Raw genomic sequence first — 27,932 nt, 5'->3', positions numbered from 1 at the left:
ATCCACAGCTTCTCTCTGCAACCTGCGCCAGGGCCCCAGGCCGCACACCCATCCTCGCAGGGAGGAATTTCTCCCCAGTATCCCGTCTAAGCCCGCCCTCTGGCAGCGGGAATCTGTTCCCCCTTGTCCTGTCGCCTCCGGTTCTTCAGAGTGCCCTCCCCCAAGATGGCGCCCGCTGCTTCCCCCTTCACCGCGCAGCCGCTGTGGCCCCGACCCGGCCGTGACGCGGCTGCCGCCACCTCCGACTGTGCTGGGGCCGCCTCCGCAAGGCGCTGCCCGGGGCGGTCGGGGCTGCCGCTGCGCCTCATGGTGCCTTTGCCCGTCCAGGCTGCAAGATGAGGCTGCTGGTTGCTGCACTCTTGCTGGTGGCGCCTCTCGGCGCCGCCTTCTACCTGCCTGGCTTGGCGCCTGTCAGCTTCTGTGAGGAGAACGAGCAGACCGAGAGCTGCAAGGTGAGAACCCGCACGGGAGGGCCCGACGTGGGCCATCCCCTCGCTCTGCCCCACGCGGGGCTCCCACGGCGAGGGGACTCCGCGGGGTATTCCCAATCCCGCTGCTCATAGGTGTCCTCCCGCGGGCGGCAGCCTCTGTCCCGGAAGACAGGCACCCCTAGCTGGTATTCCCTTTTCCCCCTGAACTTTACAGCCTAGCGCTGGGAGGACCCTTAGCTCCTTCTTCCTGGCGTGGCCGGGGCCTGTCAGCAGCCAAGGGTAACTCCGCCATGGGATAGCAGCATTTGCTAGTTAGCCTCGCGTTTCATACCGGCCGCACGTTTGTTTCTGAAAGTCCGTATTTTCATGCTTTTTCTCCTCCTTTCCCGTTTCAGTCACTCATTGAGCTCTTCGTGAACCGGCTGGACTCTGTTGAATCAGTTCTGCCATACGAATATGATGCGTAAGTACATCCCAATACTTTTCCCGAAGTGTTTGGAAAGACGATTTTCTGTTACTGTAAGGGTGTCAGTATTGTGGCTGTAGGAATGGAAGAGTGAATCCGGTGCTCAGTGGCAGGAATTAAGTACAAGAGGGTGGGAAGGATGAAGGCCACACCTGTGCCGCCTGACCGTCCTAAGTTATTGTTTAAAAAAAGGCTGCAGGGTTTCTTATGGGTACAATTTTTTGAGCTGAGTACAAGATTTAGTGTTGACTGTTTGACATAGTTTGAAAGTTCTTTCCTGCTAGGCAAATCTAGGACATAAGATGCTTTGAGTTCCTTTTTTCCCCCGATAATTGAAAGAAACTCAGAGACCAGTCACTGTTAACTTTCCTTTTTTTTTTTTTTGCCAAAGCTCTGTAGCTAATTCTTGGTTTGTTGGTTTTGGTTTTGTTTAATTTTGATTCTTTTATATGAAAACTTCTACCTGCTTTTGCAAATATTTATAGGCCTACAAAGCGATGATAAACAATATGATTTGCAGTCTTGCTGCTGGGCAGAGAAAAGAAAACTTGCAGGTATTTTAGTTCTTTCCCTGGGCAGTGCAGCAGTAGAAGTAAGATGAAAGACTAGCTAAGAAATCCCCCGTCTCTATTTCCTTTAAACTTTATGGAAGCCAGTGAATTAAGACCATTGATTGAGGAAAAGTACTTATGTTCCAAAGATAAGTATGGGTTTGTTTGTTGTTATGTTGGGGTTCTTTAACATAATGTGCTGCTACCTGTGTTTAATGCAAAGCCAGAAGGGTTACATTCTCCCTATTCAGCAGTTTAGAAAAGAATTGGTGAATGCTGTTTGGTGGTGTGGCACTGTAAGAACAAAAACACTTTCCTTCTTTGAAATGTGTTTCGTGTTAAATGCGATTTGTAAATATTCCTTTAAGAAAGGAGTGTAGTTTTTCAGAAACTTTCTGCGTGAGAAAAGTCTGTAGCACAGTGCCTTTTTTCCCACAAAATGAAACATTCTATTGTTTGTTTAAATTGCCATTTGAAAAGGGTGGGTGAATTAACCATCGTCCATTTTGTTAAAGATATGATGGAATATGTATTGGTTGAAATTGATATTAAAATAAATATCACCTTTCTTTGCAAAGGCTCTCAGATTTTTAACTACCAGTGGCTAAACTGTTAAAAATCATGAAAACTACTAAGGACATAATTTAAGAATTTGTTTTAGGCTGGTATTTACAGTTATATGTCAATTCAAAATAAAAGGGAACCTTTGCTACTTTTTTCCAGTTTTGACTTCTGTCAAGATAAAGAAGAGAAAAGACCATCAGAAAATCTTGGACAAGTGCTGTTTGGGGAGAGAATAGCATCGTCTCCATATAAGGTTATTTTGTCCCTTGAAGTTGATCCTGTTTAAATTTGATAGTAGTTGTTCTGATGGCTGTAATCCATAGACATAGCTGAAGATTTGATGACTGGGTGATTATTTTTGTTTATATTTTTTAATATAACCACTATGGAGTTTGTGTAATAAAACCCAATAAAACTCCTCCCAACCCAAAGGCATCTTAGGTTGGTTAATTACAGTTAGGAAACTGAGCTAGTGATCACCCTTCTTGCCTGTTGCTCTGTGGTAGAGAAGTCCAGAAACTATATCTTAGGTAGTGATTTAATACCTGGATGTAAGGTGTGCTAGATGATGTGAAATAATTGGTTTATTAAATGTAACATTGGAGACTATAAAGTGATAGTTCAGGAACTGTTTTGTATACTTGGTTTTAGTATTGGGCAATTTCCAGATGGGAAGGGGAAATTAGGTTATGGCTCTCTCGGAGCTTTTCTCTGCTTGTACATACTTATCATCTGCTGTTGGAAACCAAATTTTTCAGGGTTGATGCATATCACTTGGAACCTTCTGTACGATAAATGCATGGAAATATTTTGTGGGTTGGGTATGTGGTATTTTTCTGTATCATGCCCTGCATTAGCAATGACCAAATGTAGCATATCTAAAAAGCTGTGCCATCAACTTGGGACAGTTATTAGCAGCGGAGGAGCTGTGGTCAAACAGTGGCTCTTGGTGTTTGAGAGCTGTATGGGGTTCAAGTACAGTTTCCAGACTTGGGTTTGCCAGTCAAGCTGAAGACTGTGCTATGTGTGTCTGTGACGATTGCTAGATAATCCACATCCCTGTGAGAAAAAGGGGCAGCAGTTTCTGAGTCTGCTGCTATTCAGTCTTAAGGGACCTGATCACATCTTTTCATTAGTCTGTTAAGTAGGTGATGCCCTCTCCCTTACATGAACTGCCCTTAGAAATCTCCTTGATTGTCTGAGCTAATGTAATTTTAAGTCTTATGACTAGTGGTCACAAGAAGCTTTTAAATATGTACCATGATGGGTCATTTGGACTGGATATATAATGAATAGATTAAGTGTTCTAACAGCTGTTTGAAATGGCTGTACACAACAGTAATTAAGAAGTGCTGCTCCTGGTTAGCATTTGGGCCTTAATAATATTAGAATTTTCAGTCATGCTTTAAGCTCACTAACAGGTAAATACTAACCGGGTTAGAAGTTGGAGATGCAAATTTGAGTGTGTTTGTGTTAGGTGATGTCTATGCTTGAAGCTTAGATATTGTGCAACTTGTGTTTTTGGCAGCCTTATCTGACTTGGTTGTCACGGAGAAAGCCAGCTAAAGTTAACATGAAACATTCAAGAATGGTGTAGTGAAAGTCTGTTTTAGCCCATGATGAAATTATCAAAATAAAGCAAACTGGTAAAAGAAAAAGCATTACCTTTTCTACTAATTTTCAATTTTCAGTCCTCAGGGTTTATCCTTCAGAAACTTACAGTAAGGAGCTAACGTAATTTAAAAAACCACTTCCCTAATTTATCTGAAAATAACCCAAAGTGCTAAAAGATCTTTCAAGCAAAATTGAAGTGACTTTTTTATGTGTGCTTTTTCTAACAGTTCACTTTTAAAAAGCAAGAAACTTGCAAGAAGGTTTGTACAAGATCATATGACCCAGGAAACAGTGCTGATAAAAGCAAACTGGCTTTTTTGAAGAAAGGAATGCAATTGAATTATCAGCATCACTGGTAAGCCAAGACATATGCTTGAGATTGGGTTTATTTTCTGCTTTTTGACATTTGTTACCTATGTTTTAAGTTGCTGCTTTCTTCCTTTTGTGTGATAATTGTCTCTCTACTGTGCGTCTTGTAGGCATTACTGAAAATTGTGTGCATTACATGAATGTGAAATGTCACTGTGAAGTGAGGTGCACCCCTTTCTGAGGACGTGTTCTTTGATGATTTCTGTCTAGGATTATCGATAACATGCCTGTAACGTGGTGTTATGATGTGGAAGATGGACAAAAATACTGTAATCCAGGATTTCCAATAGGATGTTTTGTTACTCCAGATGGTAGAGTTAAAGATGCTTGTGTTATAAATGTAAGTGGTGGAACTTTCTTTGTTAGTATAGGGTGGTTTCATTTGTGGTTTTACTTTCAAGCTTTGTTTTCCTGAGAAAGAACAGATGTATTTGTAAACATGCTTAATGTTCAGACTGTGGGCACTGACAGAGCTGAGTGCTGCTTGTGTGTGCAGTGACTCACTGATACAGTTTTCAAATAAAATGTTCTTAGAGGTCTTTGACTAATATATGTTTAGTAAAGGTAAAAGAATGGTGTGGGTGTTTAAAAGTCTTAAAAAATTTGAGGTTTTATTCTGAAATTTCATGTGTTTCCATCCTAGTACCTATTTAATTTTTGTCTGTCATGTTCATATGCAAGATGTTCTTTTATCAGTATCAGATAGAGGCTTTCTAGTGAAGTCCTAGAAATGAGCTCTGTGTTCTAGTTGCAAAAGTCATGTCTAGCACAGTTTACAAGTTAAATGTGTCAGGGTTTTTCCAGGTGGCTGAAGGTTTATGAACACAGCTGTGACAGAGAAAATTATGTTGACAGTTGGAAATGTGTCAGTCATCCTGCGAGATCCATTGTGAGCTAGTACAATTACAGATAGTAGTGATAGTTTTATCCCTCCTGGGTGAGGGACAGCACTCCTCTTGGTGAGGAGAGAGCTTCCCGTGACTCTGCTCTACCACTTGACCTCCTGCTTTTGTGCAGTGCAGTCAGTTAATTTGTATGCAGCAGGTCTGATGCTTCTTTGAAGTGTTGCATTTATCATGCACGTTCAGTTTACTCTGTCTACAATGACCTTCCAACTCAGTTACTCCTCAGGCTACCCAGACTGTTGAAAGTGGTCTTTTATAGGTATATTAATGTTGAAGTGTTTGCCTTTGTTGCTCCTTCATGCAACACCAGTCTCATGATAAAGTTCTTGACTTCTTGCGCCCTCTCCTGTTGGAGAAGTTGCTCAGTCTCCTGATCATGTTTTATAGTCAGAGTTTAACAAGAAGAACACTTTCTACCTCTTCAACCACGTTGACATAACAATCATGTACCACAGCGGGAAGGATGAAAACTGGCCTGGTGCAAGACTGGTAATGGCAAGACTGAGACCACAAAGGTAATTGTGCATTAAAGCATCAGGTTCTGGTACTCTGGAGTCCTAACAGCAGTTCCAGACAGAACAGTTCCTTAGAGATGTTATTGGAGTTAATAAATTCTGAGTAACTTGTTTTCTGACTTCTGGTAAAGCTTTCAGTGTGCTGGTTTATGTCCGGAGCTGTTTACAAGGACAGTTCCACAACTGTAAATGTCATTTAACTTTGCTTTTAAAGTGTCTCCTGAAGTCCCTTGTGATGGAAAAGCTACTTATACAGACTTTTAGAACCTGACCCAAACAACAGAGCCTTTTTCATGTTTTGGTTGATTTGTATCTGGGTGTGTATGTTTTCAGATATACTGAGAAACAGCCTTTCACTGAGTAACAGTTTCCCATGTCAGATCTGTTACCTGTCATCCAAATGTACTTTGGATGAATGTACAGGTGTACTTTTTCCTGTGTAAGTTTGTATAAGAGGTATAGTTGAAATACTCTGTTAACACTGCTATTCAGAATTGAATGACAACAACTAATTTCCTAGGAAGGCTAACTGATTTCCTCAAACAGCAGCTGCTTAGTTTTTGTGTTGACCAGAGTGGAGGTGCAACAACTCAGAGGTCAGGAGAATACTGGAGCAACTACTTTGGCTTCTGGTCAATCTGTTCATACACAGTTCATATTTATCTATATTTGGCAATTGCAGCCCAGTTATAAAATTTCAAACTAGGTAGTTTTTTTATAGCTAAACTTTTCTCACTTTTCTATAAAGGTTAAGTAAGTTAAGAAATTACACTACTACAGTTTCTGAAGTCATACAGACATGCTTGGTACAACATGACTTGATTGTACTTGCTTTTTGTCTTGCAAAGGTACAGTGTTTTTTTAGTGAATTATACTTGCTATACAAGTTTATTCCTTCCATGAGTGCCGGGAAGATTCTACCAATCTTATTAATTTTTTCATAAATGCTTTATCAGTAGCATCCTGAATGGCTGAAAAATGAGAATTTCCCTTTTCCCTGGCAGTGCAGACCATGAGGGGGCAGTTAGGTTGCACATAACCTTAATTTTGTCATTCTCTGACCAGGTGCTTTGCTTCAACCTTGAAGCTCTCCTTATGGGGAGTATTTGTGGTTGGAGCACAATGTTAAATTTTTTTAAAGAAAATTGAAGTTTTTAAAAATTTTATTTAACTTCTTTTCCCTGTTAGCTACAAGCATACAGATGAGAACAACTTAAGCTGTGAAGGCCCACCTATGGAGATTCCTGGAGAATTCACCAATAAACTGAATTTGGTTTACACCTACTCTGTGACATTTGAAGTAAGTATTAAATCTGTTACATGAATATGTAATTCCACAAAAGAATGAAATCAGAGCAATTGGATAACTTTGTAATAGCTGTAAGTGGATTACAGCAGTGTAAATTCTGTAAGGATGGTCTTGTGAAGTATTTTTCTGAAAATCTTAACAGGTTTTTTGTTCTTGTAAACTAATTGACACTATGAAAATATAAAGGAAGGCCTTTCCCCCCCCCCGAGTTTTATTACTAATAGAAAATTAGCAGATTGTATAACTGGAAGAGTTGTCTTCCTTGAGGTAAACTCTGCTTTCAGATTTCAGTCAGGCTGCTGAGAGTCTTATGTTAAAGAACAGTTTATATTTGGGAACATTTTCTTTGTTAAATGTTGACTGTGAAGTTTTATCTCATGAAGTTGAAGGGTTTGTCTCATTTTGTGTGGTGTTTATTTTTTTCACTGGCTTTTTCTTGAGTACGTGATCGTTTATTTTTTACAATTAATACTCTAATGTATACTAACATACTAATGCTTTATTCAGCCTGTAATGAGTTAGGAGGAAGTTTCTTTCTGGCAAATGGGTCTTTACCCCAGCATGGAAAATGAGCCTCCTGTAGGTGTGACTGTAATTTGATTCAAGGTACTTCAAATCTTGGTACCTCTGTTTGTCTGGCCTGAAAGCGTGGTTGTTTTTCTGATGTAACACACCAGTCTTAAAAGGTTTGGCTTGAGACCACAAGCTTGTTTTGTACAGACAGTGAAGCAGCCATGATATGGCAACAGCTTTCATCCTGCCAAATTGAATTTGATTTGAACCAGTGACCTTGAGGTGCAAGGCTCAGTAGCCTGTTACTTTTCCATTGAAACACCCAATCCTCTTTCAACTCTGATTTTCCTACATGAATGAGCCTTCTTTCATTAACATTTGTGTTTACATCTTGAGGTAAATTGTGATTCAGAACTTCAGTATGAACTTTGGTTACACAATGGGTGAGGTGTTTGGGTACCCACACTCTTTTTCCCTGACATGGAGCAGATAAGGCTCACATCCAGTGGGTTTGGATACTTCCAGCAGGTGGCACTTCAAAACTGCTTATTCTCTCTGTCATCCATAAGCCTTGGTTTGAAGTAATACCTTGTGTGTTTTACTTTTTATTAGTAGTTTCAAAATAACTTGAAAGTGGAGTGTTTCTCAGTGAGAAGCGTTTTTAAACAGGAAAGCATCAGTTTAAGTAAGCCTGACTACTTAAAGCATAAATATATAACTGTTTTGTGTTCCTTCTTAATATACTTCTGATGAAAAAGTTAGCATGTCTACTTTAATTAACTGACATGGACAAGGCATTTAGCACTATGTGAAAAGTATGCATCGTCATGGCTCTAATGTTTAGTACACAAGTGTACAAAAATAAAAGTATGAGAGCAGTTTGGTTCTTAGCTGTGCAAACTTAGCACCTTGTGAGTAAGTGAAGAAATTCAGCAGAACTTCATGCCAGTCAGGGGATAGAATTTAGTAGCAGGACAACATATGTGTTCATCCAAAGAGAACAAATAAAAATAAATAAATGGGGAGGACAAGGCTTGTGAGTCAGAGTCCTCAGTTGTAGACATGAAGGTCCATCACAGGAATATCTGGAAATGAAAGTTGTGTGCCAGGAATCAGACTGGAAAATAGTCTGTGTCAGCCAACACTATGGCAGAGAGCAAAGAAGCCTGTGCTAAATCCATTAAAAGTGATTAGAAAAACATATTTCTAGCTTTCCTTGGAATTTTTCTCTGGAGTATGTTTGACAAAGCTGAAATTTCAAGATCAGTGTGCTATGCTGGGAAAATCTTGTAGTGATGTCATAATTGTTTTTCAGCTGTTGGGATCTGCAGGCAGCTACATCCCAAATCATGGAAAGATGAGGCTTAGTGAAGCCTAATTTAAAGGTAGAAGATGATGATAGGAGATTTCAATGAAAATTCACTCTCAGAATCTCTAGAGATGAATTAATGCAAGAGAGATCTTACATCCAGGGTTGATACCAAGCTTAGAAGTGAATGCTGACTGGAAGGTTTGGGAAGAGATGTGGTATGCTTATTTCCTCTTGAGACTTCAACAGACTTGTACTGGCTTCTATTAATTACTGTTTCATTTCCTTATAGGAAAAGAATAATATTAAGTGGGCTTCCAGGTGGGACTACATTTTGGAGTCCATGCCACATACAAACATCCAGTGGTTTAGGTAAGATTTGCATTTATTCAGTGAGTAACCTTGCAGGGGAGCACAAAGATTTCTTAATTGTACTTCTAGGGAGATAGAACAGTGTCTGTAGGTTTTCAGTCAAGAAAACTTTTTGCTTTCGTATGTGAATTAAGTTTTCATCTCTTGGGAGCAAATGTATTACTGCATTTTGTGAAAGGAATGCATCAACAGTATCCAAAAGGAAAACAGCTTGCATTTTTTTACTTTATCATCTCCATTCTGGAGAAGTTTTGAGTCATTGCAGCTCTGCAGTGTTCTTTATGTTACTGTCTGGCTTTGACTGCCAAGTGAGAGGTACATATATATACTGCGTGTTTTGTACTCAGCAGCTGCTTACAGTAAAAAGGTCTTTTTTTACGAGTAAAAGATGTATGTGAAAAGCTCTTGTTTATTTTATTTCCCTCCATAGCATGGGAATTATACTAAGTAAGTATATAATTAGTGTTGAAGTGTTAATGTTTTGCAATGTAAATCTTGAAAAGGCTAATCCAAATAAATTGTTCTCTACAAAATATTAAATGGCACAAAATCAGTTTCATTGGTTGATAGAAATAAAAGTTACTTGACAGTCTGCTTTAAGAACTGTAGCTATTTCACCAGGGAAATTACTTCTCAGTTATAGAAGGAGGAAAATAAAGAAAAGCAATATGTAACTGTGTTCAGAATTAGCAAGGTATCATGAAATACCGTTTTACTCACTTGTGTCTCCTAAGAAGTCACAGACTTTTAAGTCGTGTACCTTTATTTTCCCCTTCTCTGAATGGGATAATACTGAAAGGTCTGAATATCTAAGGCTTTTCCTCAGATCTGAGCTGTACATCTAGTATGAACTGATACATCTCCTGAAGCCTGAATTACTGGATTCAAAGTTTGACATTTTCTTTATCTGCAGTATAATGAATTCCCTCGTAATTGTTCTGTTCTTATCTGGCATGGTGGCTATGATCATTCTGAGGACTCTTCATAAAGATATTGCAAGATACAACCAGATTGACTCTTCTGTGAGTAAAATTTACAGTTTTTACATGAGTACATTTGTCTGTCCATAGTGATGTCTGTCTCTTAGTTTTGAGTACAGTCTAGAGAGATGTATAAGTATGATGAGTTTGATACATGCTAATATCTCTGGGGGTTAAAAATTATTGGAGATACTCTGATTAACATAGGCTGATACAAGTTGATGTTACCTGTGGCTGGAAACTGTGGTGGAATTACTTTGTTTAGTTAGGAGATCATAATATTGCAGTTCATGGGCAACGCAACTTCTGACCTGTAGCTGTGTTAGAGCTACTTGGTATGTGCATAAATGATATTTTATTTTATTTGTAAATACAATTCCCATGGTAATCGCTGTTTTAAACTGAGTCTAGTTTGTTTAAGTTACTATCCAACTGAACCTGTTGGGAGTTCTTTTGAGATATGTACTCCTTAAAATGGAAGAGCTGCAGGTTTCCATAATGGAAGCGAATATAACTGATTGTGAGTTAGAAAGACTTGACCAGTAGACGGAGAGTAATTTTTACTCAGTCTTTTTCTCATTGGTAAAAGTGGTATCTGCAACTCAAAGATGAGAAGTAATGTCAGATGCAAGAAGGGTTTGAATTTTCACTTTTGTTGCTCTCTATCTGGTTAAAGAAATACTTCAAAATGCACAAAAATGTTTCATATTGACTGTGAATTCTGTGTGAAAATACTTCTGTTCTTGTTTGTGGTTTTAATATTGAATGTCTTTTGTTAATGGAAATCCAGAGAGTGGATTGATTTTTCTCACATCCTTTAACTGATAGTTTTTGTGAGGCTTCTATTTGATCTCTCAATTAAATTGTGTTCAGTATTTTATACTGTCTTGTCTTTATTAGTTGATCATTCTTAATGTGATAAAGAGCAAGACTTGTAGAAACTTGATTAGTTTTTATAAGTAACATCAGGGATAGGTGCGACTTTCAGAAAGCCACAGTTTTTTATTTTCTTGCCAGGTGTGAGAGACTTAAAAATGTGTTGCAGCTCAAGGAGCTTATTTAAAAAGGTGTGAAACAATTGTGCAGAAGAGGACATTGGCTGAAGAAGATGCAGAGAAGCAAAGTAGTATCTCACATTTAGGGGATGCTGGTGATTGTACTTCAGAAGAGATCGATGCACCAGCCAGTGACTGTGGTCTTAGAATGTGCTTTAATGTTTCAGCTGATGCTAGCTGGCTTTTAGTGTGATGTGGATTTAGTGAGACATTCATTAATGAAGTGTTCAGAAATCATTAGATTACTTTTAGGGTCTTATGACTAAGAGAGGATTCCTGAACTGAAGAGAACTCATGTCAGAATGTTTTCACCTTTCAGTGAGAGGTAAAGTGGTTTTTTTGTTTGCTTGGTTTTGGTTTTTTTTCCCCTAAAATCTTTGTAATGACTGCTTGAATGTAGGGGACTTGAATCTTTGTTAGAATGTTTTGAGCACTAATGGGTAAGATGAGGATTACAGCACCTTTGAAAAGTTTAGAGTAATTTTGCTCTGATATTGTTTGAAACTCTAAAATACAGCTTACTACTTGGTTTAGCTGTATATTTCTTACCATTATGTTGTAAGGTTAGCAGTATGAAATACTGCTGAATTTTTTGAATAGAAGTCTGAAAAATACTCTGACTCTTAGCTAATTAACCAGTAATAAAAGAACTTAATTAAAAACAAAGCTTTGAGACAGACTGTGGTGCATAGGTTTATATAGGATAAATCAAGGGTCTCAATCTGCCATACATGGTTTCCCTTTGTTTCTTAAATGAAAATAATTACCACGTAGCTATTTGTTTTAAAGTTCCCATTAGAACCAGAAGGTGTATTTTGAGTGCATTTCCCAGATGAGTTGTTGCCAAGGATTCTGTACGAGTCATTTCAGAGCTGTAAACATACTCTGTGTTCTATCAGGAAGTGAAGTACTAAGCGTTTATTCCTGCTCAGTGTTTGCCATTTTGGAAACAGAGATTTGCTTCAGGTGGTAACCTTTGCAACTCTTCCATTCCTTACTTACAACTACCTGGGAAAAGCCTTTATTTTGTCTTACCTCAACGATTTTCTTGTTATTATCACAATTAGTTCAAGTTCAGACTTCAGTTTTGTATTTATGCTTCTTTGACCGAACAAATCTTTCTTTGCTGGAAGAACACTGATGTGTTGGAATTATACCTGGATATCTGGTATAATTTTCTATCAGGTATAGGCTGTGGTTTTGTATTTTAATCAGTGTTATCTTGTGTTTAATAGTTTTCAATTTTTGTATTCATATATCAGCCTTCTGAGAGTAATTTCTAGCAAGCAGAGGTATCACTGTGGGGAAAGCAAAGACAGTCTTCCAGAAAAAGAAAAGTTACATCATCTGTATGTCATTCACTAGTGTGATCTGCTTGCTTTCTTTTTTTCTTCCCCTGTTTTTTGGCAAGCTTTAATTCTAGTGATAAGCAGACCTTTGAACTGAACTCAGTATTACACTGAATGGAACTTGTAGCTTTTAACTTTATGAGGAGTAGAGGGTCTTCTTGTGGGGTTGATTATCTGGTTGTGTGCGTTAGTTTTGTTGTTTGGTTGTTTTTTGTGAGGGGAGGTGTCTGTTTTGAGTGACTTTTTTGAAAAGTTTTGTTCTTCAGCAGAGGTTCCTTAGAGCCACTGGACTGAGGCTTCCCCCTACCAATTCCATCCTTTCATCCATTCGCATCTGGCAGCGGCCAGAGTGTTTGTACTTGTCCCTCATGATTCCAGGATGCAAACTTCCTTCTGGAGTACAGAGACAGTTTCATTCTTTTCCAGTATTGTCATTGAGACCGATGGACTTGGAAATGAAAACAGAACAAAATAAATGCTTGAACTAGATTGAAGTTAAAACTAAACTAAATGCTTTGTTTTAGTTTAAATTTAGAATGATTTTCTATGGTTTGACTAATTACATTTGCTTTTTCTTGCTTTAGGAGATGAGAATTTTCTTCATAAATCTTGCCTTTTTCACTGAACCATTAGGGGGTTATAAAATCAATGAGTGATGAATCATATGCAATTAGTCTGGCTTTGGATCTTAACTGGAAGCTAATCAAAATTTAAATATGTATTTTGCATCTTGTTTGTGTTAATTCACTACTGCATTATGTATTGCTGCTAAAGACATTGTTGATTTTATACAGGAAGATGCCCAAGAGGAATTTGGCTGGAAGCTGGTTCATGGAGATGTGTTTAGACCTCCAAGGAAGGGAATGTTACTGTCTGTCTTTTTGGGCCAAGGAACCCAAATTTTCATTATGACATTTATTACTTTATGTAAGTAACTTCATTAAGATGATGTCTATGTAGTGTAATAGTAGTAAGAAAGATGCAATATTATTATATAGAAGCCTTCTTTTGGAAATAGAGTTCTTCCTTTAGTAACATAAAATATTAAGGCAATTTCATAACAGTAACTAGATAGCTTTAGTAAGGCTGTTGTAAGTGTTGTCATTGAAAACTTTGTGATATCTGGGCTAATGCTGATTCTTCATGAATTCAGAAATCAAACTTCCTTCTTACAAGTTTCTCTGGTCTGGGAACCCTTTCTGTCCAATATGTTTGACATGAGGCTGCAGCCATACAGAAATATGAGCAAGAGTGCACGCCAGTGAAATAGTACTGACACAATGTTGAGATAATGATAGCCTGCCATAAATAGCTGTATATGCATGGGACCTGTGACGTGATTCTATTTTATTATTGGTTATCTGTAAATTTTATGAGCATTCCTTTTTTTACTGTACAGTAGAATTGGAAAGTACACTGATACTTAGTACAAAAGAAGAATCTTTCAAATTTTGTTCTCCAGGTTTAACTCAGATTTTGGTCTTTCATAGGGGAGCTGCTTTTTTCTATTTATTGCATGATACTGTAAGATTACTAGAATTTTCTTGAAAGGCTTGTCTGTCATTGTTGATCACAACTGTGTATCTTGCTTAGCAATGATAGTTTCCTGCACAATCAGTTTAGTAGTATAGAAAGAAATTGGTGGCAAGAGAAAATGCTTTTGATGGATGGTGGCATTTTATTTTTCAGCGTTTTGGCTATGAGAAGTTTTCTACTTAAGAGATGAGGTGAAAATAATGCTTTTGAACGAAACAGTACCATTAGGGGATGTTTATATGATGAGGTTGTACAAGAGCTTAGGCACTCAGCCTTCATTTAAATATGTGGTAGTGAAAGGGATAAACCTTCACAGTGATCTGTGTTACAGGGATATTTTGACATGTGTCCACAAATAACTAAATCTTTTTGTTTCTTTAGTTCTAGCTTGCCTTGGTTTCCTTTCTCCTGCCAACCGTGGTGCTCTGATGACTTGTGCAGTTGTATTGTGGGTCTTACTTGGCACTCCAGCTGGTTATGTGTCTGCTAGAATGTACAAGAGTAAGTACATGCATTTATTTAATGTGACACAAAGTGTTAAAATCAGAATTGCTGGGCTGAATATATACCTCCAATTGGAGCTGGTGTCTCAGACAGTGTATCTGCTTTGTGCTGCCATTCTGCAAAACAGTTGGAAAAAGTCTTGACATTGAAATTGTTTTTACTTTTTCTCTTCAGCATTCAGAGGTGAGAAGTGGAAGACCAATGTCTTGCTTACAGCTCTGCTGTGCCCTGGGTCAGTATTGTTTCCCCTCACTCTTTCTTTTATTCTTAAGTATAAACGAATCAGAAGTGGGAAGGAGTTGGGGAAAAGCCAATTGTTACGATGCTTGTCTGTGTGACTTTGTGTATGGTACTCCCAAGCTGCTGTTCCTTTTGTGCATTGCCTATCTGTGACTATAAAGAAAAGTGAATTCTGAGGAGCTGGAGCTTGGTACAGCTGGAACACAGCTTCTTGGCTTCTTGTTTTGTTGTCAGGTGCGGGGGTAGGAGGAATGGGGCAACTCTCTCACAAGGTTGTGTCACAGCCTTTGGGAATCACTGCACCAGAACATTGGGCACAGTGCTGGGGTAATTCCAGTTTGGTACTGCAGTACTGGGTGATTCTGGTTATAATCTTCTTACATGTGAAAAACATGGTTCACTCTCCTGTAAAAATTCAGAGTATAATAGATGACAATAGGGGACAAAGACAATAAAGCAAAGATGTTATGGCTGGATGTGTCTTGGCACTCAGCCAAGAGCACGCCTGCTGTTTTTGAAAACACCCTTTATATACCATTTCTATCGCATCAGCTTGTTACATATTCATAAACAATTATGCATAGTAAACTTTTCCTCCAACTAGTTTACATATTCCAGGAACTGTTTTACATAGCCCCTCCTCCTTTTTAGAGCATGCCTATTTCTTGGCTCTGGTTTTGGCTCCTTCTCTTTATCACTTCCAGCTTGGGCCTTGGTCCATGCTTTCTTCAGACTGTGAGTGCTGATAGTTGGCATATCTGTAGCAGGTGTCCTTATCCTGTGTTCATTGGATGTTATCCCATCCAAGCAGGCATTTTAACACAAGCATACTTATATCAGCTATTTCACTACTGTGTCTAAGCTTAATTAAAACAGAAATAAAAACGATATCTTTATAGCAAAGTTACTTTAGCACCACACATATAGAATCCATTTTAATATTTGCAAAAAGCCAATATTATAATATGTATCTATAATGTTACATGAATGTAGGTGGTGTCCAGTTTGGGATGTGGCTGTAGTGTGTATCATACTATATAATGTGGGCAATACTGTCCTGCTTGGGAAGGGCAATAGCACTTCAACCTTTTGTTTTCTCATAGCTCTTATGACCTTTTTTTGAGAATTAGTGGGGAGAGGGAGCAGAAATTCATTTCTTCTGCAAGTCTTCCTTGTTTATTGGTTGCAACTTTGAGTACATGAAGTCATCCCTTGGCAAGTATTTTTGGCAAAAGTGGAAGAAAAGATTATAAGTTTCTTAAGGTATTTCTTCCCCCCCAAAGCCTCAGAATGAATAAAACATGACTTGGCTTCAAGTAAAGCAGAATTTCATCAAATTAAACAAGTTAACAATCAAGTCTAGTATTTCTGTGAGAAATCTTACTTCTTAACAGAATGTGCTTCGGTCTCCCTGCTGTCATTTAGATGTTTTCAGGAGAAAGAAGAAAATATATATCAATGGAAAGAATACTGTGCTAGTCAGTTACACTCCCAAATAAATTGAGTTTCACAGAGGAAGTAAAATGACTGAGGCTGACAGAATCTGAACAGATGCCCTGATTACACTGTGCTAGTTCAGTGAATTTGCATAATATCATAAACAGCCCAAGTTCTTTTTAATCTCGGTAGACTGATGGGAGCTCATATTTGCAGTATTTTTTATAATTGTGGAGGGGGTAAGTGAGGTCTCTGTTATGAGCCTGGGTAGATGATAAAGATTAGAAAGACTTTTAAAATGGATTTGATTTTTATTTTTTGTTCAAACAAGATGCTTACACCAGGGGTCGCTTGGGTGTGCTTATTGAACAAGTCTGTTCCCCCAAGCAGTTTTGGCAAGTGTCAGGCCTCTCCTAGGAAAAAAAGGAGCCTGTCTTTTGCTCTAATCCTTCCTCCTTCCCTTTTCAATTAAATACAGGGTGCATGCTCACTTTGGGGTAGCTTAAATTCTATCTCAGGAACACTTTTTTGTAACAAAACCCTGACAGTGGTGCACTGTACAGGACCCTTTCTGAGGTGTTATATTTGAATCCAGAAATAAAGGCAGTCAGCACAAGCTTTTTTATATGGAGTTCCTTTGCAGAATGAACATTCTGCTTTGTTTTCAGAATGGGATATTTGAAATCTTCATCTCACCTTGATTCAGCAACACCTCGATTCTTGTCTCTGAGTTGTTTCTAACTTTTGTCCAGGATGTTTAGAAAATGAGGCAGATGTGTTTAAGGGGAGAGGGAAAAGCAGGTCTGGAGACAAATCATGACTGGTGCAGTCTTTATTTATATTCTCAGAAGCACAGGCTACTTAGTATGTGTAACTCCATGATTATACAAATATTTCTGTTGTAGAGCAGAGCTCTCTTTAATCCCCCCTTCCCCTTGTGACACAAACTGCAGCAGCACATTAGAGTCCGTGTTGTGAGAATCCATGGGGCTAAATAGGAGATTTTGCTATCACTATATTTATTCAGAAGGAATTTACTATTTATAAGGGACATAAATAAAAAAAATTATGGTTTTAATTGGAAAGAAGGTCCAGATAAGGAGTTTTTACATTTATTCTGTATTTTTCCATTCTTTGTATAGATTTTTTCAATGGCATGTTTCTGTTACTCTTTGGTGTTATGTACAGAGTCTTTATTTAAATAATGGCTTTACCTACATTACCTACATTAGAAGTATTGGATGGTGCAGATATTTTTACTTTACCTACACCAGTGGTGAAAGAAATTGGGACTGTTGGGAAATTGGAAAATAGAAAGAAGCTACATTTATTTTAAATAATTTACATTTTGTAATACTAAGTGATATTTATTCTTTCTTGAATATTGTAATATATTTTCTGAACTTATTTTTCAGGATTGTCTTTGCTGATTTCTTCATTATGAATCTCATTCTGTGGGTGAAAGGCTCCTCAGCTGCCATCCCTTTTGGCACTTTAGTTGCTATCCTTGCTATGTGGTTCGGAATTTCAGTCCCACTAACCTTTGTTGGTGCCTATTTTGGCTTCAAAGAGAAGGTAGGGTCCTTTGAATACAGATTTGAAATACACCTGTCCTCTGTAATTGAGCCATTGAAGCAGGAGTTCTAGACAGGATCTGGTTAGATCGAAACATCTGTAATCCCATGATTGTAAAAGGATATTTTACTTCCTTGATATTGAAACAGAGTGTGTATTTGTAATGTCATACCAAACTGGTTTGCTCTGTCCATTCACTAGAATTGGGTTTTAATTATGGTCTTGGAGCTCTTATTGCTTTTTGTGCTTCAGCAATAGTAGTAGTATTGCTGAGTTTTGAAGTAGTACTTCAGAGAGGCTTCAGTTTTGTACTTCACTAGTTTGAAGTAATGCCAGACAGCTAAGAAAAAGGCGATGTTATTGGATTTTTTAAAATTTTGTTTTGTTTTTAGTTAAGGACTGAACAGATTTATTTTGTGTTCTGCTTTGATTACTGGCCCATAGTTGGAATGTCTAAAGCACATGTGCTTTTTTCCTAGTGATGGGTATCAAGTATGTAGGTTTTTTTGTTTGATAACGTGTGATGGCTTATGAATGAAAATATAGTTATGTTTATAAATCTTTATATGCTAATACTAGGGAAAAGTACTCTTATTTATGATGTAATAATTAATCTTTTATTTCTGTTGTTTTTTTCTGCAGCCTATTGAGCATCCAGTGCGTACAAACCAGATTCCTCGCCAAATCCCAGAGCAGTCATTTTTCACAAAGCCATTGCCTGGTATCATCATGGGTGGTATCTTGCCTTTTGGCTGTATTTTTATTCAACTTTTTTTCATTCTGAATAGCATTTGGTGAGTATCACTTTTTTTTTCCTCTATTTATACAGGTTTGATAATACACATGGCGAGTTTGAACATCCCAAAGCACATAATATAAGGAATAAACCAATTTTGAAAGTTTTTGATAGTTTTGCAAATTTTATGGAATTTCTGGAGCCTTTATATTTATTTCTGTGCTTAGAATTTACAAAACTAATTCTTCTTAAGGAGAACTTCAAAGTATTATCTGAGAGTCCTATTGTCTTGTTTTATCTTTTACATCTGGCTCTGTACAGCACAAATGTGGTTGCATGCTGTTGTGGTTAGGTAGAGCCTAATCCATTGTGTAACTATATTATGATTTATGAAACTAATGTGATCTAACAGTTTCAAATGTGTAGATCAGAATCAGGTCAAGATCTTGGGATTCCATGTTCTGCAGAACAAAAAATCTGCTCCCCATGAACAATCCACTCCACTCCTGAATCTTGTAAAACCCAGTCAAGCAGTGTGTGAAAATTTAAACCAGTGCAGTCTTTCATTACTTTCACAATATAAACGTGAAATGTCTAATACATTGTTGTTCAATGGGAAATATTATCCTGAAGGTGCCGGGTTTTTATGGTGTCATCTATCTACACATTTATGGTGTATAGGTTGAGAGATCTTACAGAACAGTTTTCTAAACCAGTTCTTAAATGCAAGTACATTAGATTAACTTTTTATATCAGTCCTCAAAAAATGTGTAATGTAACTGCTGAAAAATATAATCACCTGACAAACAGGTATATTGTGGACTTTCGCTTCCCTTTATCCTATGAAAGGGAAGCATGGAGGGAATATGCAACTAATACTCCTCTGTCAAATCCTGTACTGCAGTAATTGTCACCTTCACTCAATAGACTCAGAATCTGGTAATGGGACACTGTGAATTAACTCAGAACTACAACCAAAAGTGAGACTTGTGTTTTTATTTGTTTTTAATTTTAGGTCTCATCAGATGTATTATATGTTTGGATTCCTGTTCCTAGTTTTTATAATTCTTCTAATTACATGTTCAGAGGCTACAGTTTTGCTGTGCTACTTCCACCTGTGTGCAGAGGTAAAAGTTGCAGTTCTGATGTAGATAATGACTTGTAACTGGAAGATGTTAGAAATACAGGTGAGGTATTCACATACACTGTGAAATGCTGGACACTATGAACTGATTGCATTTTCAGTCTTGGCATGCCTGTCTTAGCCACTCTTCTGAAATGTGCCTTCTGCTTCAAAATCATCTGCTGGCAACAGATAAGCAAAACCAAACAGCTTTGATCTTAGAGTAGTTTCATCTTCGTAGTGGAAGCAATACGGCTGACTTTGAAAAAAGAAAATATCTACATGCCATGTTGGAATTTTACTGAGCTATGTTTTACAGAATTAAATGTGTTCATAAGACAATGCTAATTTTTCACCATCTTATCTATACTCCATTTCCTACATGGTGATTCTTAGCAAGCGGTTTATTGTTTCTTTCAGGACTATCACTGGTGGTGGAGGTCGTTCTTGACCAGCAGCTTTACAGCAGTTTATCTCTTTATCTATGCAGTCCATTACTTCTTCTCCAAACTCCAGATAACAGGAACTGCCAGCACCATTTTATACTTTGGTTACACAATGATCATGGTCTTGATTTTTTTCCTTTTCACAGGTAAGTACAATGTTCAAACTAAAATTAATATAGAGGGCTCTGGTTTTGAAATGAGAAACATTAGGTGAAATTTAGATTACATGAAATATTAAATACAATTTATGACTCTTTAGGTGGTGTTACTTACATGGTTTGTTACACCACACAGCATAGTACGATTTTTTACATTTTCTTCCTAACTTGAAATTACATTTATTTATGGTAAAATTAATTTTCCTTTACTGAATATCAAGTCATTATATTTTCAAAGGCCTGTTTTTGTTAATTTTATCAAGTATTATCATTTTATGTAATATCGAGTATTTTGTTCATTTCAGTGATATCAAGTATTAACTTGATTCTGGATTTCATAATTGGTTCTAGAAGTTCTGTAGTTAAAGATAATTTCTCTCTGCATATGGAGTATGAAAGATATTTTCAGCTTTCACTATCAGCAAGTGAAGGAGGCTGGTGCTGGGGAAGAAGTGAATGTTGACAAGATAGAGTTTTAGTACTGTTAGAATTGTCTTACTTGCTCGTTAAACCACTTCATAATGATGGAAATGTACCTTGACTGGAGGAACCAATTTGAAATATGGCTCTCCAGTGTTAATTGTCCAACTCTTCTGATGTAGCTCATGCAAACAAAGTATCTTCCAGAGGATTATTTTAATGTTCATAGTCACTTGACTGAAACAATAATTTTGAGGCTGATTTGATGAGAAATTTGTGCCAAATATACTATGTGTTGGTGAAATAAGAAGCTCTTGGAAGGGTACTGGCCTTGAAAAATAGCCATGAGTGTTTTATCTTGGCGTTCATCATACTGCTGCTGTTGTATATGTAGATTTAACACATGAAGTCAGATCTTTTAGGTGTCACTGCTTGGCTTCATGAAATACTGCAATGACAGAACTAGAGAAAATGCTTGTTCGCATACGATGGGCTGTTGATAAAAACAGCCATGACAGTCACTCCAAAGACTGTAATAGAGGATTTCTCTGCGGATGGCGTGGTCGTTTATATTGGTACTTTTTAACTTCTTCTGCCTGTTTGTTGAAAGCTGCTCTGATTACATTGTGTTCACTTTGTGAAATGCATCTTTTAGTTAATTGCAGTTGAAAAAGAGTGGCTGAAATAGGTAATGAAGGTAAGTCTTAACATCAGACTTCAAGTTTGTCAGTGTAACGGGGAGAAGGACCTCTTTCATCCTTATGTATTTAATTTTCCTAGTACTGGTTGGCACAAGGCAAAAAAACCCACTCTTCATAAAAACCTGAAGAAAATTCCTGTATGTGTTTGAAAAAAGCAGTTATGCTGTAGAAATTATATTAAATAACAGTAGCTGTTGCTCATTGCTGGTTTTTGTTCTTTAGAAATGTCTCTCTCCTAAGAAGAACAATAAAAGTTCTAAAAAAAAAGCAGGGAAAAAAACGAGGAGGATTTAACTTTTCTGGTTTTTAATTGTTAGACAGCAAACTTGGAAGTTTGCATATTACCAGTTTAACCTCTGCTTAAATTGTAGTGAAACAGACAAGCTCCAGATGTCTTCTATAATATCTATCTGTCTATCTATCTATCTGTCTTTTGAAAACCCCAAAAATGATAGTCTAGAATGTTTTAATTACTTTTATGCTAAAGCAATATGTTAATATGTGTCTGAGTTTTAGCATAGGTTAGTTGCTATCCTGCCAATTTCAATATCACAGTATGCAAATTGGTAGAATTAAAAATGTCCCTTTCATATATAAAATGATAATTGCAGTTGTCGTGCCAGCTGCTGAAATGGTATTCAAAGCTTCAGATATGCTCATCCTGGAGTTCTTGATACGAAGGCCAGTGAGACCCCTGAAGTACAATAATAAACTGTGCTGCAGTTATTTTTGCAGCGTCGTCTTTTTCTTTTGAAAAAACCCACAATGGTGCTCCCTGTGCTGTTTTTGTAGCTCATGAGGAAAGCTACTACATGGCCCTCCTTTTTTTTTTTACATTTAATAGAATAGCTAGTCACTAGAAGGCTAATTAGTACAACAGATGCATGGAGTACGTAATAAATCCTTGCTAATGTAAAATGCTGTGATAACTTTCTTTTCCATATTTAGTTAGGTGATAGATTTTGGGCCTGAAGTGTAAGCTGCTCTAGACAAATGGCTCAAACAGTAGACACCTAACTTTGCTTTGTTTTGTAAAATAATCCTTAGCAGCCATAGTTTTAGAAAATAAGGGTTCAGTTTTTCACCGTTTCTGGAGGTGAAGGAGTTTGCTAATGTAATGTTACACATGCCTTGCATTAATAGCCTTCCAAAAATGGGACCATGATCTGTTCCACTTAAGTTAGTGCCAGGTATCTTGGTTTTTTCTATTCTTGCCTACTAGCTCTCAGCAACTCTGACAGAAATACAAGGGGCAGCGTATTGCGTTACCCAGGGCATTTCAAAAGAGATCATGAATAAGTAAATAGGAACTGAATGCTTGTATACCAACACTGACAGTAATAAAATCTGACCAGGGAAATCTGATGGTGTGCACACCTAAACCAGACAATTTAATTTTAATGTACAAAGTGCAGCTAATCTTTGAAGAAATAACAAGTGTGGTTGGATGGGGGTAGCTACATTATTACATGTATTTTATTTGTGGAGGCAAAAAAATCCTGAACATAGTCAAAGCATGTTTCTTTACAGTGACCTCTATTTTTGAACATCATTTTCACTTGTGAGTTAATGCCATTTTCAAAATTGAGTTTTGATCTTCTGGGTAGATTGTGTTTAGAATCTGAGATTCTGAAGCACCCACCACTGTGCGGTGATTGAAACCAGTATGATACAGAGAGCTTTTAAGGTACATGAGAAGTATCAGCCAAGTGCAGAGTGCTTTTCTATTTGCTTTCTTACAATCTGCTCGTGCTTTGAATTCTTCTTTCTTCATTAAACAATAAAGCTAGAAGAGATGAGTAGAGTCTGCTTAATGTATTTTGACATTATTCTTTGCAAAAATCCTTGTTTTTAATTTTGAATTTAACCTGGTTTACTAATAACTGTCCCTTACTCAGTTAGATGCTGGCTTTGTGTATAGCATCTTGTTTCTGTGTACCAGAAAGTGAGAGTATATATATTACAGACCAGACTATTCAGCAGAATATAAAGCAGAGGACAAGATCATCAAAAAACAAAGACGGTGTCAGTGTCTCCCCACTACATATAAAGGGATTTTTGGACATATCTTGCTTCTTGGCTAAAGAAATGTCTTGAGTCACCTTCAAATCTGGATTTGTGAGTTTTAAATGGCTCCTGCAAAAGATCCTTTACCTGTAGCTCCCTAGAATGGTAAATGACATGCAGTGAGCTGCTGTGCACTGGGATGGCATCACTTTCCTAGGATAGTAGGGATTATTTTAAAAGGTAGAATCTTAAAATATGCAGGTCATGTGCTTAGGGGAAAAATAAGGATCTATCCCACAACAGTGAGTTCTTCAATCAGACCATTCAGATGTTTTTCCATGCAGTTTAAGTTGGTGAATGGTTAGGCTTGGGTAAAGTAAACACTAGCCAACTAATTTGTTATATTGGATTAACCCAGACAAACAGATTAGAAAGGCTGAATTGAGGAATTGGTGTTAGTCTTGGTGCTGGGTCATTTGATAGAGATGTGCATGTGAAAGATGTAAAAAACCTCAAAATGTGAAGGAGTTCTGACTAATCAGAAAATAAATGTAATGGTCTCAACTCTTGCAACTAGTGGGGTGTTTTACACGTTTGTTTGTAGTTTTAGTTTGTTTGCGGCTTTGTTTGGGTCTTTTCTGTTGTGGTTTTTTGGTGGTTTTTTTTAAGTACTTAGTGTTAGAATTTTTTTTAACAGCTTTTCCAAAAACGCCTTTAGGTATCTGTTCTCTGTCATGTTGTGTTCATTGGTGTCTTGAGAAAAGCCTGAGCTGCAGAGGTGTGCATCTTGTGGATAGTGCTTCAAAACTTGGGTTTCAGTTTGAATCTGTTTTGAAAGAGACAAATAAAAGCAACATCCTGGTATGGTCTTATCTAATCCTTACCTAAATACTTCTCCTGTTCTAATGAGAGGCTCATTTTAATAAGGGATGATTTTCATTTTGGTGCAAGATGAGCTTAGAAAAATGGTCAAGATTAAAGTGCTAGCTATGCTCTTCAAGAAAATACATTTCAAGGGATGCAATGTGGTATGCAAGGTTGGATTTTAACTAGTGCCACTAATAATAGCAATTCTACTGGGTAGAGGTACAGGTGTAGAAAACAGAGTGTGCAGTTGTCTGTGTTTTAAGATTGGCTTTAGACAAAGTAGTTAAAAAGAGAATCTGAGAACCTGTGGTACTTGTCAGCACCAGCCTAAAGATCCAGTATGAAGTGCTCAAATCTGGAACAAGTGGCAAATTTGTGAAATGGGTTAAAATGCAGAAAATGTGGAAAACATCCTGGCTAGAATTTTCAAACAAGCCACGCTAGTTCAGAAGTATTTTTTTCCCGAGTTGCTACTCCTTTGCAGATCCCTTTGACTGGAATATTTATTGCTATGCAGGAAATCAGAAACATTTTTACTGCTTTACCTTTTTTGGGCCTTGTAGTGTTCATGGAATCACAAGCATCCCAAGGGTTGAGGGGGAAAACACTGAATTTCAGTGGAACCAGGCACTGTGCTGTGGTTCATGTTCTTAAAAATAGAGGCAAAATTTGAGCTTTTTTTTTTCTTGCACTAACATAAGCAATCATGTAGGTAAAGCTACTGTTCTGGAGAACCTTATAAATAATGTTCTCTTACCTTATATTAATTTCTGTCCAGTAATACTGGTTGCAATGTCAACACAACTCTGCTGACCTGAGCCTTTAGAAGCTTCTAGTCTATTTGGCCCATGTTATTAAAAAAAAAAAAGGCACTAAAACCACCTAGTTGATTTGGTGTGATTCATTTGCACTCCTAAATCTGCAGTTGGATTTCTAACTTAGTTGATAACCAGTTTTCAACCTAGTTTGTGCCACTACCTTTAAACTGATCTTAGAGCATCCAGTGGCTCTTTAGGAGAGGTACCTTTGATAGATGATGGGGTCTTTAGTTTGATGTTCTGGTTTTGCTATTTCTGGTCCTTAGAGCTATCCACATGTGGAGTTTGTAGGATATATTTGTTCATGGGAGGGAAGAAGAAATTACAGTGCTGGTTAGCCCCAATTATTGATGTAGAGGTAGCAACAGAAGGAATCTGTGCTCACCAGAGAAGGTTCTGACTACCTAAGTCTGTGTCTTGGTGATGAGTGTTGCCTTTCTCTCCTGAATTTATGATTCAAATCTGATATCTGACAAACATTACCACTTAAAAAGTGTCTTACTCCGCTTCTAGTACATTGGCAAAATTTTTGATAAAGTTTGAAAAATAAGCAGGGTGTACTTCGTCTTTGATCTGCTAAACAGACTTTTTAGGAGGAGGAGTTGAAAATCAATGTTACTGAAACTTGTGTAAATCTGTTTATGGATAAAATGCTTGTTCACAGTGTGAAGTCTTCAAGTTCTGTTATAACTGAGGCAATGTCTTATAGAAAACTGATGTGTTATAAAGATTCAGACTAACAAGGATTGGAGGAAAATATGTGGATTTAGAGTGTATTCCCATATTTAGTTGTGGCATGCTCAGAAAACTACGGTAGCTGTCATTCTTGGGACAGTTGTAATTATGATAGTACACTTTTGTTCTAGAACACAATTTTTAAGGTATCTAATGTGTTAAACATTTGGAAGAAACTGCTTTCAAAGCCATAAAAGGCTTGGAGAGAGTTATTTTATAAAAACCAGGAAGCAGAGACTGAGAACCGTTATTAGAACAAAACTATGAGAGTAAGGTTTAGAGTAACAATGCTGGTATTAGAATATTTGGCACAGTAGGAAGGAGCGGGATATGACCGTGAACTGCAAAGACTTGGTGATGTCAAGCCTACAAAGGAATCGCATTCTTTGTGCGGTTGCTGTCTCATCTCCTATCAACGGCCATAAATCTGCTGTCTCCTACTGTTTCAGAGAACAACAACTGCAAACTTCGAAGGAAAGGGTAATCTGTGGCATATAATAATAGTCTGTCAAAAAGCCTTTAACTGAAAATATACATGGAAGCATGAGGAACGTAAGAATTGGCATACAGATAATAAGCATCCCAAGATGGGTTGTTCGCTTGGGAAATGGGAAGATAGAGTTTGAAAGATAGAAATGTAACTCGTAAAAAACCCGAATGCTTCATAAAGAATCTTCTAGTTATTAAGGCAGTCACAATAGTGAAAGAGATTGGATGTTAAACATGGGCTGTACAGACAGAAAAGGATAATATGAAACTGGAGGGAGCTGAGTGCATGATCTTGCGAATGCCTGCAGTGGAGCTGGGAAGGGCTGTCCCAGGGCTGGCTTGTAGCTGTGTTTTTGAGAGGGAACTCTGTGCAATTGAGATCTTCCCTTTTTTTGTCTGTTGAGGGTTAACATCTCTGTGGCAGTTTGCAACTAGTAAAAGTGTGACGAGTAATGCATTGCTTCCTTTAGAGGCTGAAGACTAAATTAATTGGAACTCCGTCTCCTTGCATATGAAGTTCTTAAAGTAATTTAAAAGTAAATGTGATGGACAGTGTCTTTGCAGTTGCCCAATAAAAGTGACTGCTGGTGAAAACGACAAATTTCTTCATCAGTTTAAAAATAGAAAATTGTTATATACTAATCTCATTCAGTGTTTTGGTTTGTCACTGCTGCTTTCACTTGCTGCTTACTTCCGGCTGCTGTAGCACTCAGAGCATTCCTTTGGCAAAAGGAAGTAACAGGATACACAGAAGAAGAAATTTCTATTCTCAAGTATAAATAGAGCACGATGAATATAAAACTGGGACGAGTGAATTTTTTCAAGGCCTAGTTGTGTGTCATAATTCATAGGTGGCAGTGAAGTATTGTAGACCTAAAAAAATCAGGTGGGAGCTGGCTTGGCATGTTTATAAAAGTCAGTTTCTGAATTGGTGCTTGTGCCCCTGCTCATAGTGGTGGCAACACGGTCATCAGTGGCTTAAATGTACGTGAAGCAGCCTGGACCCTAAAAGTCATCTTTGATCTAAATCAATAACCTAGCTTGAGGTTGAATGTGTGTTGTTAAATTTAAGAAGTGTTTTTCTGGGTAGTTAGCTGGATTACAGTGTTATATTCTGTCCTGCTGGGAAGTACATGTTAGATTTCTCTCTCAGGGCAAGCTGGAAGATAAACTAACCATTATTATTTTCTTGTTTCAGGGACTATTGGATTTTTTGCCTGCTTCTGGTTTGTAAGTAAGATTTACAGTGTTGTGAAGGTGGACTGAAAAACTTCAAAGTGTCTTTTGAACATATCCTCCTTGCTGTTTGATAATTTTTACCATGTATTGAGAAACATCCTGTGTAATTATTCTGATTTGTAAAAGTGGAAGACCAGACCACAACAAAAAATGGATATTTTTATTGAAGAAAATGGCACCATTGCCATTTTGATATAAACAAAAATGTTTACATCAATATACTCATTGAACATGTTAATTATAGTAGTTCAAAAATTATACCCAAAATTTGATTTAGGATGAATAAGAATTCTGTGAAACAGTTTATTTGAAAAATTGAGTGCATTATGCAGTCCTCCAGCTGAATTTCCTTGTGACTGGAGTTTGGGTTTTTTTGTTACCTCTTTTGGTTACCATTTATATACCATGAAAGCCTAGGACTGTCAAGTAAATCTATGTAAAATGTGAATTTTTTAAACTAAACTATGATTGTACATATTATCCTGCACCTTCTTTACAACTAGGTTATCTTCTTACAAATGTACATGCATTTAGTGTAATGTAGACTTTATTAAAAATATCGACACTGGTTTTTGTTCAAATAAAACTGCACAACTCTA

The 27,932-nt window shown here is 37.4% G+C and overlaps 1 protein-coding gene across 1 annotated transcript; it reads left to right on the top strand.

Moving 5' to 3' along the window:
• The first annotated feature begins 269 nt into the window (after positions 1–269).
• On the top strand, positions 270–27,932 carry LOC118698648 (transmembrane 9 superfamily member 2-like). The gene is made up of 17 exons (XM_036402112.2): positions 270–452; positions 827–894; positions 2,172–2,265; positions 3,854–3,981; positions 4,206–4,335; positions 5,288–5,415; positions 6,604–6,715; positions 8,839–8,918; positions 9,832–9,940; positions 13,097–13,229; positions 14,220–14,339; positions 14,517–14,574; positions 17,435–17,594; positions 18,237–18,388; positions 19,346–19,457; positions 19,874–20,045; positions 27,293–27,932. Exons 1-17 carry the CDS (start codon positions 336–338, stop codon positions 27,358–27,360), a joined length of 1,941 nt encoding a protein of 646 aa, XP_036258005.1. The 5' UTR covers positions 270–335; the 3' UTR covers positions 27,361–27,932.

Source organism: Molothrus ater, chromosome 14 (assembly GCF_012460135.2).
Source record: "Molothrus ater isolate BHLD 08-10-18 breed brown headed cowbird chromosome 14, BPBGC_Mater_1.1, whole genome shotgun sequence".
Classification (NCBI taxonomy): Eukaryota; Metazoa; Chordata; class Aves; order Passeriformes; family Icteridae; genus Molothrus; species Molothrus ater.
The sequence above is the reverse complement of the archived record's forward strand: the minus strand, read 5'-3'. Positions and strand labels throughout refer to the sequence as shown.

Bases quoted from the DNA above. Each gene is read 5' to 3' on its own strand.
- LOC118698648 (XM_036402112.2), top strand. From the start codon at position 336: ATGAGGCTGCTGGTTGCTGCACTCTTGCTGGTGGCGCCTCTCGGCGCC. The intron at 13,230-14,219 runs GTAAGTAACTTC...TTGTTTCTTTAG, and splicing joins TATGACATTTATTACTTTAT to TTCTAGCTTGCCTTGGTTTC. The intron at 14,575-17,434 runs GTCAGTATTGTT...CTTATTTTTCAG, and splicing joins ACAGCTCTGCTGTGCCCTGG to GATTGTCTTTGCTGATTTCT.